Source organism: Hirundo rustica, chromosome 1 (assembly GCF_015227805.2).
Source record: "Hirundo rustica isolate bHirRus1 chromosome 1, bHirRus1.pri.v3, whole genome shotgun sequence".
NCBI classification, from domain to species: Eukaryota; Metazoa; Chordata; class Aves; order Passeriformes; family Hirundinidae; genus Hirundo; species Hirundo rustica.
In genome coordinates, this window is record NC_053450.1 from 122,535,893 (window position 1) to 122,557,410 (window position 21,518).

The window sequence follows — 21,518 nt, forward strand, 5'->3', positions numbered from 1 at the left end:
ATCTTTAACACAAAAACAAATTCTGTCACACATGCTGGCAGGGTCATTATAGTTGCATATCAGTGGCGCTGAAATGTTCCAGGCAGAAGCACAGCCTGAGCTGAGGGCTAACTGCATTAGTAGGAAACAGGAGTAAGCTGTTTTTGTAAAGTTGAAGGGGAGAGGTCAGTGTGGCAATAGACTTATTGCAGAGGATTATTGGGATTGCACAATCCCATCCTGTCGTCTGACTTGAACAAGTGGTAAGAGGGAAACACTGGAGACGAAACAGGGTCCTCTGGTCATGAGTTGAAGTCCTGGTAGGAGGAGAAAGTAAGTTTGTTTCCGTTTTATCTCCTTCTTTACACCTCGGAGGTGTGTGGTAGTGTATGTAACTTCTTCATTCCCCGTCCATTTCCCTGCACTTACAGATGACGCTTGAGACAGTGGCATTTAGTGAAGGAAGCCCAGCCATGCTCTGCTTTTTCTTCTTTTGAAAAGGCATCCTCTGTTGTGTTTGTGATATTTTTGGTGTTTAGCAGAGTGGAATGTTACTCTTTTTTTGTCACCTCAAAATGTTGCTGGTTACATAGATTGTTGGACGCCTTCTCACATATATTTTTCATTATTAAGTTTTGGCTTGTTCATAGCCAAGAAGGAGTTTGAAGGCTGCTTCTTCTCCCAAACACATATTATTTCTTCTGTAATGTAGACCAGACTGGTTGCTTCAGTCATCTTGACTGGAAAAAAATTTCTTGAGTTATTTTTCAGTGACAAAGATTTAGTTGGAGGTAAACCCCCCCCCCCCCCCCCCCCCCCCCGCCCCCCCCCCCAGCTTTTGATGGTGTTATGATCATTACATATGTGTATCATCTATATTTTTTTTCCCCTGTTCATGACACCTGTGACTGTAGTATGGACACTATTGCTTTGTCTTTTGTTCAATTTTCTTTTTACGCTTGGCAGTATTTCTTGTTTGAATCTTTTGTATTTGTATTTTAATAATTACAAGTACTTTCACTGTGAAAATAAGATAAAATTTTCTCTAGTTTATATGGAACCTTTTATCCAATCCTAATACCATTTTCCTTTTTCTATGAAGAAAACCCCAAACCTAAATAGAAATCAATGTTCTTGCCCTAAAGATCATTTCTACCCAGATGTTATTCAGTTTGTTTAAATGCTTAGTTATATTGTCCAAATCACCTTTTTCTGTGTGATTCTTCTTATTTTTTTCCTTCAAATAAATACTGTTTACCTACTTGTTTAGTTGTCTTGGAAATAGCTTGCAGAAAAGGGCAAGGCAAGAAAACGACAAGACATTGGATCCAGTGCATGAGTTGCTTACCTTTTATTTTTGAACTACACTGCTTATATTTACCCCAATCCCAAAAAACCCCAAACTGTCCATTTTTCATTTTCCATGTCAGCTGTTCTTGGACTTGCTCCTTACATGCTGTCGTAGAAAAAGCCTTCTGGGCTACAGTGTGGCTCTTCTTTATTGATTGGTTCAAATTTAAAAGCACACTGTTGTTTACTCTTTTTTAAAAGTATAATTTCCATGTTTCCAAGGCTTTAGCAAATGTCAGTTCTTGCTGAAGAATCCATGTGTACAAGATAAACCAGGGTGATTACTGTAGACATCTTTTAAGTAGACATGTATTTACAGCTTTGGTAGTATGCATGTGTTTCAATAGTAATGGACTAAGATTAGAAACAGTGAGGTGAAAGAAATGCACAGAGGGATTCCTGGTAAGAAATAACCTCCAGTGATTTGAAACATAGTTCAATTGTCTCTGCCATAAATTTGGGAATAAGTGTCATATATGGGTGATAAAAATGGCATAGGCTATTTTTTATATACTCATTATTCACTTAGTTTGTCTTTTTCAATTAACATGGAGTCTATCTTTCTCATCTGACTGGGTTTACGTTTCTTTCATAATCATATGTCAACAAACCACAATAGACACAGCATAATGTGGCACACAGTGTAAATCTTTAGGTTAATCCTTAACATTTTTTATTATAGTTCATTTGGAATCACTTTGTAACTTGATCATGATTTGTGCTGGTGTGGTTTTTTCATTATATACTTAATATGTTACAGCTTCATCTTTTCTCACCTCTTTAATGTAGAGAGAGGATGCTCAACTACTCATCCAATGAGATTAGAGATATATCGATACAGCTATACATATATATATAGTCCTTGATTATAATTTTTCTTTTTTAATCTTTTAAAAGAGATGCCTTATCGATTTGCTTCATTTGAGGAGTCTTAGCAGTTTGTGTATGCTTCTGCTTTTAAAATCACTAATAAAGCTGTTGAGCGTCAATATTTTTCATGATACTTGCTTTGTATGTGTCAACGCAGCAACATAACCTTGCTTCTGGGGATTTAAGGTACAGCAGTTTTTAAAGGCAGTCCTTTCCAGGACTTTGCACTAAAAGGAATCTCACCTTCTTGTTAGGCTGGATAAATGTGGTATTTTCAGACATCTTGAAGTTCAGTCACTTTTATTTTACATCATGTGTTCTGTTTCTGATTAAGTGTGTATATATATATATATTTAAAAGGCAATTTAGCAAACTCTGGAGAGAGACTTTAAAACATAGTTGTGAAGTCAGGGGAGAGCAAAAGCAAAGTCCTTAAATATTTCTTTAAGAGAACGGGCAGTGACAGATATTGCTTGATAGTTTGTCTTCAGGCTTGTTCCCTATTAATGAATCGCATGAATACTTTGAAATCAAATTAATTAATTGCTTTCTGATGCCAGCCTGTGTAAAGCTGAAAGATACATGACAGTCTGTTTAATATTGGTCACCTTTGGACAGTATGTGTGTAATAAATGTGCCTAACTTGCAGCTATCTCCCCAAATTCTCTGGCTGGCAGCCGGCTGCTGGCTCACTTGGTCCTTGAGGCGGAGGAGAGAAAAGGCCGGTGGCTGCAGGAGTTGCTCTGCTGAGTTGCTGTTGCCTTCTTGCGCGAGTGGGAGTACAGCTGCAAGGTCATCCATCCCCTGCGAGTGTCCCTGGTCACAGGATGGATGTGCCCAGCCTCCAAACCAGCCTGCCTTCTCCTTGGGCTGTGGGCCCTGCCGTGTGCGTGGAAATGCTCCTATCTCATTGCCGCTTCCCGATTCTTGTCATTTGAACGGTGTCAACTCATCAGTTGATGTGTCCGTGATGGAGTGATTAAATTCTTGATAATGTGATTGGATAACATTTTGGTTATCTGCTGGAGGAGGGGGGAAAGAAAGACCCAGCACATAGTCTTTGAGTGCCTCTGTGGGAATCTGCTTGGCCCACCCTGACAAAAAATTGAGTTCTGTCCTAATTATGTTTGTAAAGTGTGGCTTACGTTTACAATATTAAATCCTGTAAACAGCAAATGTGATATGATTTGTTGTGCTTAGCACTCTTTAACACAGCACTTGCTTTGGGCTAGAAATTTACAATGTTCTTGAAAAATTCCATCTGTGTGGTTTCAGCCTTCATTAAAGAAAATAGCTCCAAAGACTTTAAAACAATTAAAATTTTGCAGTGTTGTCTGTTTATAATAATTGAAGTAAAGAGAACCATAAACTGTTTTAACAATGAAATGTGAAATAAATCTTAGCTTTTCTCCTTGTAAGAGGACTGTAGATGAAAATGAAATTAAAATTGCATTTAGCTTTTGACTATTCTGTGAATTGGCACTGAAGTTTTGAGATGTATGAGCTGGTTGAAGTGGACAGAGCTAGACTTAGGTGTGACTTTCCTTTTTGGTCAGTTTGTAATCTGTATTGGCAGAGCAGTTTGTGAGTGAATTGTCTCAATTGGATCTTTCAGTTTGGTAGCTTTTGTTCATTCCTGCAGGCAAATAATTTCTCTGGGGTATGGTGCAAGCAAATTTAACATCAGGAGCTTTAAGAAACAGAGCAACAAGTATGGGTATTTAAGCTATCAAGCAGTCTATCAAGCTTAAGAAAAGAGGTTTTAAGTAGGTTTCCACTGTATATTTTTATTTGTTTTGGTTTTGTTTATTTGTTTTAGACTTTTTTTTTTGTATTTTCATGTTTTCAGTGGGAACAGCTGAATGTCTTCAATGTGTGATCCTAAATAGCTGCTCAGTTCATTAGGAAAAATTTATGGGAATATGTAATTTTTTTTTTTTTTTTTTTGCTCTGAGGTAACTAATTAAAGTACTTTTGGACCAGAAATCTGTTCAAAGAGGTTTTCTTTTTGGATTTTATCTTCTATTCCTTCTAAAATTTCTTGATGGATCAGCTGCTGCTGAAGCATGAAACAGGTCTGCACTGAAGTGCTCATGACCAGTAGTTTTGTTTTCTGAGTAGCATCAAACTAATATGGGAGAGACCAAGTTGTGGATCCTCCTGGAGAGGGGAGAGAAGTAAATGACTAGAATAGTAGTGAGAAATGGGTAAATTTTGCTGCTTCTCTTTGAAGTTTGCTGTATGAAATTTAGATCTGCCATACTGAAGTCCCAAGTTCTGTTCTAATTCTTACATAAATCACTTTGTGGAAGGCCAGAGAAATTACAGGAACATCTCCGTATGTTAAGGCAGTCCATATTCCTCCACAATGTGAAAGTACAGGAGGTGATGATCATAACTTAGGTAACTTGCTGGCTTCTTGTCCAGAGAAGCTTAGGATGTTACCCATCTTGTGCATCTGGTACGTCCTGCATGGATTTACAACAGTAGATTAGAACAAGTTATATAACATACTGTGTAATTGTGAGTAGATTAAAAAAAAATTTATGATACAGTAAAATGTAATTTTCAAGTAAACTGCTTCTTTAGCATCATGTGTATGTCAGGTCTGTCTCCATATTTTGGGGTTGTGATGAATCAAGCCATATGGTATCTCTGGACATATGGAAGTAATAGAGTTAGTGTTCCATGATGAAAGCAGTGCACCCTGACTGTGGGTACACCGAAGCTCAGAGGACTTGTTTCACATACTCATGTGAGAGGGAAGCCATCCCAGGGATGTCTTCTGTAACTGCTGCTGTTTAGAAATGACAGTCTTGTATATGCTTGCTCTCTTTCTGCCTTTCTCCTCCTACTCTACTTATACTGAGAGTAAATGGAGCATCTACTTCTGCCCTGTCCTTCTGTGGTTGAAAATTCTTTATTATTTCTGCTTTTAAAGTCCAAGGTTTTCTGGAAAACAACAAAATCTGTCAGCAATAGAGTTAGTCCTCAAATTTTTGTATCCAGTGTATTTAAAGCCAGAAGAGGTAATGCTTTTTTAATAATAATCCACTTTATTTCTCTTCCCCACATACTCCTTAATTGTGTTATTTTAACATTTGTATTTGCATAAACTTTGTCAGTCAGAATCTGAGATGGCAGAATTCTCACCTGGGTTGAGCTTTTCCAAGAAGTAAAGAATCCCACTGAGCTTAAATGAAGACTTCTGAATCCAAGATTTGTGATTAATTAGTGTCCAAAGGTTACTATGCAAATATTGCTCCTGATTTATAAATGTGACTCATTCCTCTAAAGTTTTGCATATTGGTGCCTAAGTAGAACTTTGAAGCTGCTATCTAATTTTAAAGATAAATATATAAAAGTATGTAAAAATAAATATTTAATTAGGCATTCCATCTCCAAGTGAAAGCTTGTTTTGTACTGGAAAATCCTGTTATGTTTCATTGAGAGAAAAACTGGCAATTTGTTTTGAACTGTTTTGATTTTTGCTCTGAATAGTAAAAGTATCAGTTTCTGACCTTAGTTTTGTAGTTGGTCAAATCATTGGGTTCTGTGGGTTCTCATCTGCCAGCTTGATTGGCAATTCCAATCACTGGAATTTATGAAGATGTGTACTTTTTCTGTGGGTTTGGAAAAATCCTTGTAGGCATTCTTGGTGTACAGCATAGAGGCTGTTGGGGGTATGTCTGGGGGATTCATTAATACCTGTTAAGTGCCTTTCCTTCTGTCCTTTTAAAGAAGGAATGCCGCAGAACTGAGTGAAGGTCTCTCCCATACAGGATTGCTTTGGAAAATGTAATGGGGAAGATTGTCCTATGGAGAGAGGAGGATCAATATTATTCTTCAGAACTCTAAAATACTGTAAAAAAGGAATATTTTTGCCATGCTCTGTGAGGACAATAATCTAAACATCTAAATAATAATCTAGTTAATTATTTGTAAATAAGAACATTTTTGTAATAACTGTGCTAGTTTGTAAAGGGTAACTTTTGACTTGTCTCTTGCAGCCTGTAATACAAAGGGTGATATGTTTCTGTTTTATAAAGAAAAAAGCAGGCAATTAAGTTTTTAATTTAGGAAATCTGCAGTAAACTTCCATGTAAAGTTTTGCAGGTAGACCATTGTGTACTTAATTGGCTGTTATTTATGTTTCTGTACTAAAATGTAATGTCTCATCTGATTGGAAAAGTTAGAGGATTAAAATAGTACTATCCATATGCATTTGCATCTATACAGAAGGGGCCAAGGTGTATATATGTGTCTCTCTATGTGTGTCTGTGGGGTGGGCAGGCATCTTATTCAATGAGCAATCGTTGCCTGTACAGGCATATTTATTATTTATTTATTATTATTTTTTGGTTGTATTTCTCCTTTTCTGTTTTTGGGATAATTGTATGTTGATTGGTAGCTATAAGAAACTTTTAGTGTTGCTTTTTGCCATTGTTTTGTTAACAAACATACTACTGGGGGAGTTACATTCCCACAAGTTCAATACACTGCATACCTATGAAATGGATATTTGCTATATTAAAAGAACTCTGGTAACTTTATGGAATGCTTTTATTTTTACATGACTATATAAAAGCATCATCTGAGTAAAAATTAAAACTTAACAGTGCGGGCTAGAGCCTTAGTTTGTGATTCTACAAGTGCAGGTGGGCTTAATTTAAAGTACACAGTTGAGCTTGACTCCTTTGATGTGGTTATTGTGCCTACATAACTGTTTTCAGGATTGCTGTGGATATGAATCTTTAGTCAATCAGTGATTTCAGAGACATTGTGAGAACACTTGAAAATACTATAACCACTAAGTGAGCTATATTAGTATCTGGGTAAGTGTTACTGCTGAAATAATAAATTACACAACCATCTTTGGAACTTGAACTTCTGAAATAACATGGCAGTAATATATGCATAAAGGCTATTTCCATGTTTTAGCTTTGTCTTTTACTTTAGCTGATGGAAAGTAATTGTTATAGAACTGCAATTTATTAGGACTTACGTAGCATAATTAAGTGAGCAAGAATCAAATGTCACCATAGGATTTGCTGTGCTAAGCATAAGTAGATAGAGAACAAATGTATCCCATTTAGAATCTGAAATGTCTGTTAACTATGCTGTGAGTAGGGCAGAAAATAATTTTCATAGTTTTTCACAGTAGTATCAGGACAAACTCATCACAGCAGTATTTTGTCTTTTTTTGAGGTGTATTTATTTTTCTTCTTTATTTAGATATTGAAACATTTGTTTCCCAAACACTGAAAGGTGAAAATCTGTCCAAGAAAGCAAAAGAAAGAAGGGAAGTTCTTCTTAAGCAGATAAAGGACATTAAGGCAAGGTAAGCGAACTTCATGGCTTTAATATGTTATAGTCACTTACTGATAACTTAGTTTTTTGCAATTTTTTAATAACATTAACCATATTAACAATTAAAATTGTTAGGTCCTGATTTTTAAAAAAAATCTGTATGAGTTCAAGTCTTCTCAAGACTGCTACACTTCAGTAAGAAATGGGATCAGAATGATTTATCCCATTTGAATTGCTTAATATTCTGAAATCTGATTGTAAGCTAGTTGGGCAGGGCTTGCCTTCACCTCTGCTTTGGTAAGATTCATTAAAATATGAGAAATACAATGTATTGAGTATATGAATGAGCTTCCTATCACCATACTCAGCTGGTGTAAGACAGCATAATTCAATGCTGCTGACTTTGCTATGTAATCTGTTGTTTAGCTCGATAATGGAAAACTGAAACATAACTGAAAATTATTTATAAGTCATAAGTTTGTTTAAGCAAACTGCTATGACAGACAAAGCAGAGGGCTGTGGGTGTTTTTGTTTTAATATCAAGAATGGTTTGAGAGAGTTCTATAGTGTGTTAATTTCAGTCAGCAACTCAGCTAAAGAGATTTAGTGGTACTTTCATTTGCACTACAGACTTTTCTTTGACAAATCTCTTTACTTACAAGTCTTATCAATTAGTTTATAGCCTGCTGCTCTTTTCACGTTGTTTTCACAGTGTTTTTCTAGTGATCACTCCTGTGTGATCTCTCCTAAGCATTCCATTGATGGCATGTTTCTGCCCCTGTAGCAACTTGTTTATAATTTCAAGGACAGCACAATCATCTGGTGAGAGCGCTAACTGGAGGGAGACATGAGATATGTCCCAAAATCTTGTATTTAAAGTTTTGTGTTCCTTTCATTCAGGCTGTAAACACTTAGAAAACTAGCTCTCCCTCATACTCTCCTTTAAGAAAGTAATATATTTTTTCCCCTTTCCTGTGTTTTCCATTCTGGGTTACTGAGTTAACTGTGACTGTACAGATGACTGGCAGATACACTGCTACTGACTTTTTTCTTAACCGACTGATGCTTTTTTGGATGTGGAAATACCAAAAGGAGAGCACTTGCATTTATGAGCATATTGACGCTGAATCTTTTGCTATTCATTTATGTGACCCCATGGTTTCACATCTTATTTTAATTTCTAATGCCTTCCTCATTTCCTGTAATATTATTCACTATTAACAATGTTTTGCTTTTCATGCGGGCTACAAAATACAGGCGTGTTGTAGTCTTCTTTGATTTTAACATCCCACATGTTGGGCTGTGTCTATTACTGCCACTTGCTACACTGGATTTCTTAGATCTGGCCTTTTATCTCTGTTTGCATTTCTCCATTTCTTATCTCTAGACCATTCCTTTCTCTGCTGCTCCTTTCTTTCCAGCATCTCCTTATTGACTAACCTGATACCCTTACTACTGCTTATTGTTCCTAAAGATGATCTTGGCAGCTGCATTTTATTTGCCAGTTAGTTCATACCCCCATGAATGCTTCTTGAATGCCATTCTACATAACTCCGTCCTGATAATTTTTCTGAACTATCAAATTGCGTCCTATTTTGTTTCTTAAATATCAAGATTTATCTCTGAAGAAACGGTATATAAAAGTATGTTTTCCCTCTGGGATGAAAAGTTTTTTTTTTTTTTTTTTTGTTTGTTTTGTTTTCTAGGCGTTATATAAGTTGAGATCTCCTTATTTGAATTTTTATTTAGGCATGTGTTAACTTTTATCTTTCTGGTTAATTATTCATACATTTTCATTTGGATTTCTGCAAATTTAGCTATATATAGCTATACCCACTATTTCTGATTTTTTTTTTTTTCCTTTTCCTATTGAACTACTACTGGTTTATTTCAAAATATGCTTAATGGTTTTACTTGTGCACAAAACTTTTTGAAATTTGTTAACATTTAGAAGGTTTAGTAAAATTAAAGATTTTGCTTTTGTGTGTTTTTATACTTTAAGATATCTGAGCAGCAGAAGTATGTCCCTAGAAAAGGCTGCTCAGTCTGGATTTGGCTTTGTTCAAGTCTTCCTTGAAGTGACTGGGGATTCTCTCAGCTGTAAAGGCAAAAGGAAAACTCAGTAAATACTTCAAGCCAAAGATAAACACCTCAGAATTTTCAAGGAAAACTAGCAGCGCTGAGTTCCGACCACAAAACTTGCTGAAAACTGGTTGATGTTCTGTGCCGTGGGTTCGCAAGTGTGCGTTGCTTTATGATGTTTCCTCTTGTTCTTTTCCCGCAGTTATCCTGAGGAATTCCCGGAGGAAGGTGAGTCCCGCGCCCTTTTCCCCGCCGTCCCCTCCGCGGTGCTCTCCCGCCGCCGCGGCAGCCCGAGGCCGAGGGGACTGGCGCCCCCTGCTGCGGCTGGCGGGGAACAGCGGCCCGAGCGCCCGGGGGAGCGCACGTCCGCCGCGGCTGCCGGCAGCGAGCGCAGCACGGAGCGCGCTGGAAACGTAGCTCCGGATTTAATATATAACGGGGCTCGTTACGGAGCTTATTTATAATAAATTTAGTATAAATGGAGCTTTATTAGCCAGAGTTTCGCAGCCTTGCGAAAGATCATGCGACGTGGGTTTATTTTTTCCAGAGGAAGCGTATGCGAAGTAGCCTGCTTAGGAGATAAAATTTTAGCAGGAATTACTTATTTCAGCTTTTTTTTTTTTTTTTTTTTTTTTTTTTTTTTCCTTAACGTTGCAAAAGTCTTCAATTCCATAGTGATGTTTCTTTAACCTTTTAATAGGATCATCTCATGGCAATATGATATTGGCTTTCGATCCACACTGAATGAATGTTTTCATAGTGCAGTGGGAGCTCAGACCTTTAGCTGGAGAGGAGATGATTTAGTGTGCGAGTAATGAAAACTGAAGTGTGGGTTATCTATTGTCTTCTAGTGGAGTTTAAACAAAGCTGCAGAGTTCAATTTAGAGAAGACTGAAGGGTTTGTTGCTACAGTGTTCTGTTCTGTAACTAAACCTGGAAGGGCTCTTATTTCCATGATGCTAATTCTTGAGGTCATGACCTATAGCCTGTGGATGCTGGTATGAGGGTCACAGTGCGAGGTCAAAAAAGCCTATGCAAAGCTTCACTTTTTGCAGTGGTTGAAGAGCTGTCTGTTTCTGGACAAGGAGGTTCAAATGTGTAGGCTGCAGTGTGCCTCCTGAGAAAGTGAAAATATGTAAGTTATATTAGGCAAGTAATGTTGTAACAAGGCACAACATGTTCATACATTTCTTATGCCTGTTTAAATCAAGTTATGCAGCCATTACAGTTCAACTGAAAGGGACAGTGCAACTTGAAACTTCCGAAAGATTCAAAATTGCCAAGATTTTGTAAACTCCAAATATGTGATTGTTTAAAAATTGTATTACAATAACTTGCTATTTTTTTATATTGCACCTCAGCACTGTTACAGAAGATAAAATGTAGTTTTCCTCTTCTCTTCACTGTCCAACACAACTGAGTGTGGGAAAGTAAAATGTTATTTTATTAAGAAAATTACTAACGTGAAATTAGGCAGAGTGGTTGTTTCATTGCGAACCTAACTTACTTTGGAAGAGCATGTTTTTTGAAGATTTAATAACTTCCTGAGGCACTGACTCCATAATAAGCATGAAAGTTGCCTACAAAAGGCAGAGTTTGCATTTATTGCTTTGTGTAATTTGAAGGTCAAGAAAATTCTAGTCTCTTTACTTTCTTAATTGGTAATTTGATTCAGAATTTCTTTTCCAGTTCAACAAATTATTAACAAAAACGAGATTTCATTATCTCTAGCAAAATGGATGATTTGATTTGTATAGTCTGTAATTATTACTGCATAACTTGCTGTGATTTCTGTGAAAATTATATTCAGTCTTATTCTTTTTATTAGCATGATTTGATTCTTGAGAAGGGTATATTGCCTTTTAAAAAATTCTCATGCTATATCTCTGGTTCAGATCGTAGAACTGTGTATAAATGCTGAGGCTTGTGGATGCTGACACCTTAGTTTTCAGTATTTTTCAATAAAATGAAAGTTATACCATTGTTTTCTGCAAGCAAGGATACATTTCTCCAAATTAATGGGCATTTTCTGTATGCAGAGGTATAAAAAAATTCCAAGAAAAAGGAGCATCCACTTACTTGGAAATTATTTGAAGGAATGTGATTCAGTGGTATGAATGGTTGGTATAATTTCCAGAGTTCAAGAAGTGTGTGCTAAACTTTATTTGGTTGTGTCATTCTTACTTTAGGACTGTACAAATTAGGCGTGACTTTTGTAGGTGTAGAACAAAGGACTCACATGGAGATAAGCAGTCAGATTCTTGGCCAGCTCCTAGTGTAACAAAACAGTGACAGCAGTTGAGGGAGGTCAACTTTTCTACCTGTTCTCATACCTCTGTGCCCACCTAGACATCTGAAAAATGGAAAATTTGGAAAGTATTGAAAACTCAGAAGAGGGTGATGGTTAGTTCCACTCCCTCCAGAGAAAGAAGTATCTCAACATACAAGGTGAAAAAAGGATAATATTTTAAAGGAAAAAAAGGAGGGGTGGGAACAGAAATGTGGAAACTACACTGAAACATACTAGGAAGAATAAAAACTACTGTGTGTATTTAAACTCCATATTTACTGTTCTTGGTTTTGCAGTAGGAGTCACTCCATTTTTAAAATGTAAATTAAATAATCTCTGTTCTAGCTGAAGGAGAAGGTGAAAAATGGTGCATACTGTCATGGTATGTTATCATGATATAGTAGTTATACTACATCAGCTGTTTCCAAGAATCTTGTGAGTTGTGACCTGTCATCCTTTCAGAGGCATCCAGAAGTGTTTTTGGAGGCTAAAAGAAGTGGACTAACGCTTTCAAAATTCTTCTATTTCCTGTAGGACATAATGAAATTATACTTGACTCTGCTCTCTCAAACAGCAGTTCCTTCAGCTTGGGAGTTGTTCCACAAGGATGTGTTGTGGGCATACTTTCCACTCTGCTCTCTTTCATCACTGAATGTTTCTGAAGTCCCACTGACTTTGCACATAGTGACTAGCTAGTTTGACTAAGCTATTTGTAAACTCTTGTTTTTTGGGCTTTGGCCAATAGCATACAGAATCCTGCCTATCCATATGGATAAAGCAAGGAGGTTTGAAAGAGTAATAATAAAAAAATAATTGAAGAGCATGCATGCAAGTAGAACCAGGCTCCTTAAAACTATAATCACCCATGTGTGTCTCTCATAAAGTGCACACATATTTCTTTGCAACCAGACTGATGAATTTGAGGACTTTCTTGAATACTCCTAGAAAGAAGCCTTCTGATGTTGTCTGTCAGGTCAGTAAATACTCTGACAAAGGCATCTTTTGTGTTTATATAGACTGAAAAAAAATATGAAGCTTTTTAGGAGAAGGGGGTACACGTGCACGTGAAAGACACAAAATTAATTGTATGGGAAAATATTCAATTCTCATGTGTTATGTGTTACCTGATTTAACACTGACTTACAGTTAAGTGTGTTGTTAATTTATGGATAAAGAAAGTCCATATTGTTCTTATGACCAAAAATATACAGTTATATTTATATCAAACCCGCTGGTCTTTCATCAGATTTTATTTTTTAAGTTATTAGACATTTATTGTACCTATTTTATTCTTAAATTGAAGAACTCTGTGGAAAAGTCTCTCTCTTAGACACTGCTGCCTTTTTTTTTTCTTTTAATTTGAAATATTTGACTACTTATGTAAGTAGTTTAAGCAAAACTAAAAAGGTATAGTCACACTCAGTGACCTGTTTAGATCTTGGAATGCAGAAGAAACTTGAAAACAAAGGTAATTAATTTGCATACAAATAGGATTCATTTTTTATAAGACTAATATTCCACTAAAGATATAGAAGTCTGAACTTTGTCAAAGATTCTGACTTAATACAGTTTTTGGCATTTGTCTGTTTTGAGATTAATTGAATCAATACTGTGACTGCCAAAATGTTTAGTTAAAAGAACCTTGTTTTCAATTTATGCTAAAAATAGTGCTAAAGTTGGCAGAAGCACCGTAAGCTCTAGAAACTGTATTTGTGTTTGAAGTTCACTTGCCATCTGCTCTGTGCATTTATTTTAGTATAATATATATTTTTAGTAACTTTTCACAAAATATTTTGGCTCAATGTTGAAAGTGAGACACCAAAGGTACTAGCCAGATCGAGTCATACTATGGGAATTTTCAGAACCCGTTCCCCATAAAGCACTCATTGCACCTTGTATCTGATCTGCAGCACTAAATTATGCAGAAAAGTATGACATGACATTTTCTAACTAGCATTTTTCACTCTGATAAAAACTGACGATGGTCCACTTTTGTTTTTATTTCACTGTAACATAGTAGAGGGTAAATCCGTATCTCTAGAGCATTGGTGTTATTCACTATGTAATTATTGGGAGCGCCTGTAGGAAACCTTTAGATGACTCAGATGCTTCTAGCTCTTGGCAGAGCAGAGTGTGTCTGGAGCCTGAGACCTCTGCTTCCTGGAAATAGTCAAGCTGTTAGAGTAACACTATATGCAAAGGATTTGTGTTTTTTATTTTTTTTTCTTTTCTGTTTTTGTACAGAGTTCATATGTTCTTTTTATTTTTTTCCCCCCCTCTGTACAGTCTTTTTCAGGAAATGGCAGCAAGAGAAGTCTCTTTGCACTTGAGAAAGAAATCAGTATCTTGGAGTCACCAAAGCTGCATGTGCACATGAGTTCTATATTTTAACACACTTGAACTTTTTAGTTAAGAGCATAAATACATTATTAGTATTTAACCATAAACGGGAAAGAAATGACTTAGTTGTTACCCAGTTCCTTGAGGATCATCCTGACGTATTTCTGGGGAGATCATCGAATGCATTAAAAATGTGCCAAATACCACTCTGTCCCAGAAGTCTGAGGCGTTTCACTGTAGGCAAGTCACCGTTATCCCTTTCAGCTACATACAGCTGTTATCTGTGAAGTGTCCATGCCAATAGCAATTTCAAGTAACATGAGATACATCCACCAGTGCAGCACAAAATGGTTTTCTCCTGATATCCATCATAAGAACAAGAGGCAACTTAGCAAGCAAAAGCTGCAGTTGCTTTTCTTGCTTGAAGCTTATTTGCTTGCAAACTTAGTGTTCTTTCAGTATTGTTTTAAGAAGTAGTTGCTAAAGAGTTTCTACTTGACCTTTACAAAACAAGCCATTAAAAATCATGTTAATAGGGGACTTCAGGAATGAGTGTGTTGGAGCAGACTGCATGGCAAAGCATGCATTGAAAAATTGATTGTCAGGAGAATCCAGCCTTGTAGGGTCACTGGTGAATTGGGTCAGTAACACCTTAAAAATGCAGGATGCCTCTATCAGGGGGCTAAAGTATAGCAGCTTTGTCTACTTGTTCTTACGAAAAACTGTATAATGAGAACCTTGCTTGGTCTCCTTGATGGCTTCATCCAGTCCTTTGTTTTGTGGGTTCTTACTGCAGTAGAGATTGGACCGGAGGAACTGATTTCGACCTGCTGTAACTTGGGACCTTCTGAAATGGCAAGAAGCAGGGTGATTTGACCTACATGTCTTTTTATTTTCCTGAGTTGTTTTATTTCTCTTATACTTGAGTAGTTTTAATGCATCATGCTGTCTAGACATTTTTAGAAATAAATTGAAAGTGTTTAGTTATCTGAGGATGTGAGTTAGCAAGTCTCTTTTAGAGGCATTGGCTGAAACATCTTGCTTGCTAATTTTTAGAGTAAGTGGTGGAAGCAGTGTCTTTAATGCTTAGGATTTCTTTATTATAATCTCAGTGTTTTAGAAGAAAATGAATTATTGGGGGAGGGGGGAAGTCTGGATTTTTTTAAAACTGAATCCTTACAATGTAATATGGTTCTATTCATTATATTGAGCTTTTACCAACTACATTTGTTGGAAGCCTTCAGAACAAGGGGTAGGAACTGAAGTACAGCCCTTGTTTCAATGAAGAGAGTTTGTTTTATGCTGCATTCCTAATGTGGTAAACTTACCCTTTGGTATGCATTATTTCCTGAATCAATAAATAAGCTGTAATGGAAAAGGCAGCATTTAATAAGGAATGACATTGTATGTTTTTTTTTTTTTTAACAGACATCATAAAATATTGATTCTGCTATCAAACCTGTAGGAGATTAGTTTAAGTTGCAGAAACTGGAGAATAGGGTCAGTTCATGTACATATTTCTGTTACAGTGACTGTTAAATATCTACCTTTAATCTGTTTTCCCCCAACTTCCAGATAAATCATGTTATTGTGGAAAAACAAGAAACTGTATTAATGAGCATCAACTCCATAATCACACTTGTGGCTTCATAACAGGGACACATTCATGTAATTTTTTTAGGCAATAACTTTTCTTTCTTTTGCAAAGAAGTATTTTTAAACTGGTCATTAATTTTATGACCATAGAAATGAGATGCAAAATTTATGCTGTTGTCATTGGCATGGGTTCAAGGCACTACTGACATTATGTGTGATTGTAATGGAATGGCTGCCAGCTAATGAGTCTATAGACATTTTGTTTGAGCATGCTTTGCTTTTAGATGTTTGATTAGGCAGCAATGCTTTCAATTATGCCTGCAAATTGTATTGAATACATTTACCTGATGCCCATTGTTGCTTTGTAGTTCGGTTTTCTATTACATAAGTGCAAGTTGAATGCTTTTCTTTAATTTATTGATGCTTTTTGGGTGTATTTTTAGATACTTGGCACCTGAAGAGAATAGTGGTTTGTGCTACTCAACACTGACTCCTCTGACTGTTCAAGGAGTAACACATGGAGCTTTAAATGCAATTCTGACTGCTCTTACTCCGTGGGTGGAGTATAAACTTCAATGCAACACATTGATGGAGGAGCATGTAAAGTGGAGAAAGGGCAGAGATTGCTCTGAGTGGGAATGTAGGGGACAGCACAGGATCAACAGGAAGCCTCTTTGTAAGCTGTCAGGAGCAATATGTTTATATATTAACAGCACACAGTCCTAAGATATCTTTTAACCCTGACAGAACTAGGAGGCAGAAACCCCAAGGTTGATACCAGAAAGTAGTCCTTCTTTTATACCAGTACATAAACACATTGTGAAATGTTGCTTGTTAAAACTCCAGAGCACGATGAGTCAGCTCTCCTATTGAAATGCCTGCAGTTCTTCTGTACAAATTAGATTATTTAGGAATTGTATTTTTCAGTGTATAATATAAATGATGAAAACTATTATTTATTTGCTACTATTTTTCTTTACTCTAAAATAAAAAATGGAGGATTTTTTTAAAGTGCAGGTAGCTTGTATATCTATCCAGAGTCTGCCACCTATTCCCCACATTTTTCATGTAAAGTGTGGGTACTTAAATGTAGTATTGTATGACATAGGATTTATGTATTGGTTCTGAGTGTCATTCTCAGTGAGGGCTTTTTTTCATGGAAGTCTTCAAGCCTTCTTTAGGACTTAACATCTAGAGAAAGCTTTGAAAAATGTAAAGCACCGAGTGTGTGATTTTTTTTCTTCATAATACTCTCAACTCTTTTTGGTTGTTTTGTTTTTAAGAGCATTTTGAATTTGGGTATTCTAGATGTAAAACAGAAACTGGTTTTATTATGAATCTACATGCAGTGTTGCCATGGTTTTTGTTGTTTCAAATACAGTATATAACTGTGTCATGATTTTCATGCCAGATGGCCACTAAAGCCCATGTAGTCCCTCACTCATTTGCCCTCACTGGGATAGAGAAGGTAATCAGAAGGGTACAAGTAATAAAACTCATGGGTTGATGGTTGTGAAGCTGGTGTAACAGGTAAAGCAAAAACTGTACGCACAAGAAAGATATAACAAGGAATTCATTCATCACTTGCCCTGGGTAGGCAGGTGTTCAGCCATTTCCAGGAGAGCAGGACTTCATCATAAGTAACAGTGACTTAGAAAGACAAACATCATCACTATAAATGTCCCCTACTTCCTTCTTTTTCTGCCAGCTTTATATGCTGAGCATGGCATCATATGGTGTGGAGTATCCTCTTGGTCAGCTGGGGTCAGCTGTCCTGGCTGTGTCCCCTCACAACTTCTTGTGCACCCCAGCCCACTCACTGGTGTGGTGGTGGGAGAAGAGGAAGAGGTCTTGACTCTGTAAGCACTGCTCAGCAATAACTAAAACATGCCTGTTTTATCAACACTGCTTTTAGCACAAATCCAAAACAGAGCCTGATGCCAGCTACTGTGAAAAAAATTAACTCTACCCAAGCCAAACCAGCACAATCTGGGATAGGTATATGGTATGCCCTAAATGTGTATATATGTACTAAAAAGTCCATTGTTCCTAGGTCATCTGGCCTTTATATTTCATTTCTTTATATGAAAGTAAAGCACAAATGTTTACTGAATTTGAAATCCTAAGTGTAATTGGAAAATGGTAGTATGATGACTTATTGGAAGAGCAAGGTAACAGTGCAGGCATGCTGACTTACAGAAGAGATTGTGTTGCTGAGTGGGACAAAATCCTCTGGAGATGTTCCTTCTACATGTATACTCACCTACTTGTCATCCACAAGTCTTATTCATTCAAATATGTTAAGGTTTGCCATTCAGCCCATGAATTATATGTGCTGGAGTGTGGTGTTCATGGAACTGTTTTCTTCTAGAAGTACAGCCTAATATTTTAAGTTTTTGCTGGCACTTTCATGAAGGTTAAATGATAACATGTTTTTGCATAGCTGATAAGAGGGCATTTTTGATTGACAAACAGGACTTACATGTACACATGTATTTTATGCATTCTACTACTACTAAAAGTTTAGGACAGGAAAACAGTTGAACAATTTTGCCATTGTATGGGTTGTGAATATCACGTTTGCTCTTTTTATATGGAGTATATCATCTAATACAGATATATATATAGACAAAGAGAGGCAACTGGTCTCTGGAATCTAAGTATGAAAGATGATCATGCTGGTTATAAATAAGGTATAATATTTTCTGTTCATTATCTGTTCTGTGTTTTTCTGTTTGGAGGAAGAGGTGAATAGAGAGAAATAATTTACTTTTGATTGGTTTGACAGGTGTGTTGAAGTGCAAATATTTTGATCAGATTAACACGATGACTGGTGTGCTACTGGGAGAGGATTGTGTCAAAAATAGGTTGGAGTCAGATTCAGAGCAGTTGTTAAACGGCATGGGACCTTGGGAGGAAGCTTTCCCAAGAAAAGCATACTAAATTTATGAAGGGAGAGCCTTGATAGTGTTTGACAAATTTTGAATGTAAAAGAACTCCAGCAAAGTAAATATCAAGCTTTGTTGTTTTAACTGCATGGAAAACTTACTTTTCTTTACAGGCAGCCATGGTGCTTTCTGTACATAGTATCTGAATTTTCTGTGTATTTGCATTATTAAATGGGAGGGGGTAAAATTCAGCCATGGTTAGGCAGTCCTACTGATGAATGCAATTTCGATGTCTGTGAAGAAGAGTATTTTCACTATGCATGGGTTTATTTTGGATTCTTAGAAATTAGTCTTAGAAATTAGTTTTCCAGTCCAGTGCTCCAAAAGGGAACACATAAATAGAGAAGGATATTTGGATGTCCCTGGAAAGCTTTTTGTGTTTGTATATACCAAAAGGCAAGGCTTGAACAATTTAGTATTACATGGTTTTCAAGAAATTTGAGGTCCATTTAATCTATTGAAGCATCAACTTTATGATTCTGGTCTGATGATTTTTGTCATATTTATTTTTTTCTACTTCACCAAGATTTTTTTTTTTTTTTTTTAGGAGCAATGTAGTTTGTTATTCCCGCCCCCGCCCCCCCCCCCCCGCCCCCCTTCTTTGCCTAAATGTGTTAAACATATCTGAGAAAATATACAGTTTCAGGAAGAAGAAGTTAAATTCTGCCTAATTGGGTGAAAGCCTCAATTAATATTGATTTCACCATATCTTTCCCAGACCTTCACACTTGTGCATGACACTGATTTTGTATCTCTTGGAGTGGGGCTCTCAGTTGGGCAAGAAATTCATTAACAGAATGCTGCATTAAGCCACAGGTTCACACCAAGTGCTGCCAGACAGCAATTCCACTTCTAGTTTCATGGGAGGAATACACACACAGTTTTGCAAGGCAGTGCCTAATTACAGTGAAGAAAAGCAAAAGTGGGCAGAGGTCACTGCTGCCAACAGTAGTTTGGCTTTTCCTGGGAGGGAAGTTGCTGCAGCTCCATCCTGCACTAGGACAGGCAGAACTTCAGAGCCTGGTGCTCTCCCTTTTTTCCTTCTGCCAGTTTCTCTTTCCCCGCTCTTTGCTGTGGTGTTTTTTTCCCCCCTTGTGAGAAGCTGCCAGCTGTGCGCTGCTGGGAGCAGGTTCATTTTATGACAGCATTTAGGGAAACCACTCCAGTAGCATTTACACATCGGGTCAGAAGGTAGCCCTAGAACGGCATCGCTCCCAGCTGCGATGGCGCCTGCCAGTATCCATGAGAAATAGGATTTTTTCAGTTCCAGATAGGAATTAATATCCTCCTTACTATTGGAAATACTTTTATTGTGCGTGTTTGTGTGATAGACTATTTAACTAGCAGTGTGTATTGACTTTTACAGAGCGGGAAGATGAGGAGGAGTCTGAGAACCCTCATTCTTCGCCTCCTGATAGCGTCTCAATAGCATCTGACCGATACGATAAAGAGGATGAAGCACCTTCTGATGGTATGTGACACTGTTTACCTTAGAAAGTACTACATTTGCCAGTTTGCTATGAACTGATGCAATCAGATCCTCATGATGTGAATGTTAGTGCTGGAAAACAGATACACAGATAAGCAGCCCAGCTGGACACTTTTCTTACCTTTACAAGAACCTTTAAAAGAACTGAAGAGCTCTCTCTAGTGGTCCTAGAGCATAGTGAAGCTGTCTCAAATTTGCACGGTGTTTCTCAACTGATGTTTTTTGATAACAAAGCATCTTCTGTAGATACATATGTTTTTAAAGATAGATCAGTGGCTAAACTAGTGTGAATATTTGTAGTAACAAATTGTTTGTTAACTCAACATTATCAGATTCTTGCTTAATTTTATTGTGCTACTTAATGGCTTACTGTATTATTTATCTAATAAATAATGAAATGGTTTGTGTGATTGATATTTTTCTGCAAACTCCATGCAGAATAGGTTCATAAAATATTAAATTAATTATTCCTATGGTGTTTCCTTCCATTAAGACAGTCTTTTGTAAAATGTTTTTGTTATATAAATTTTAGGTTTGGGTTTGCATTTAAAAAAGTCTACGCTTCATAGCTGTTTTCCATGTTGTTTTATTTTGTATTTGATAAGTTTAATGCTAAATACAACTGTTCTGAAGACATGAACAATTGAATATTTCAACAGTTAACAATCTTGCTTTAGTATAGTGTCCATATTTTTGAGATTAGTTTATTGTGTACATAATATAAACACCTTCTATGGATAATATATGGCAGTAAATTAAGTATATGTACAGATAAATTAACAATGTATATTAATTTGTGGCACTGGAAGTTAGATAGACTTACTGGTGAATGATGTTTTCTGACATGATATGATGATCAAACTGTGCTGCTCCATCTCGAAATACAATTGCTGAATGAAAATATGCTTCCTGCAATGTAGCACTCCACGTTTTATATTATCCAGATTATTCCCTTTGGAAACATAAATTGCTTTTATGAGGTATAAAATTATGTCTATTGCAGAGCAGGGATAAGTCAAGTACATGCATAAGTGATAAACCTTCTAACCACTGATTCAGAATAATGCATTTTTTTTTATGTCCAGAACTCTGTAAAATGTAAAACAAAACCAACAATAATCACACATTTTTAAATTTTATTTTCTATTGAGCTTATTGCTTGTTGGCAGTGTGATCATCTAGTAAAAAAAGTAAAACCAGGCCTTTTTGCTCTCTGGTTGAAATGTAATTATCCGTCAAATTGAGTATGGCTTTTAGAAAACCC

The 21,518-nt window shown here is 36.6% G+C and overlaps 1 protein-coding gene across 1 annotated transcript in view; it reads left to right on the forward strand.

Moving 5' to 3' along the window:
• SKAP2 (src kinase associated phosphoprotein 2) overlaps positions 1–21,518 on the forward strand; it is a 120,649-nt gene that overhangs the window by 3,109 nt on the left and 96,022 nt on the right. Inside the window, exons 2-4 of the mRNA XM_040075548.1 lie at positions 7,435–7,540; positions 9,794–9,819; positions 20,132–20,236. Coding sequence (XP_039931482.1) covers positions 7,435–7,540; positions 9,794–9,819; positions 20,132–20,236 — 237 coding nt within the window. The remainder of the gene's footprint in view (positions 1–7,434; positions 7,541–9,793; positions 9,820–20,131; positions 20,237–21,518) is intronic.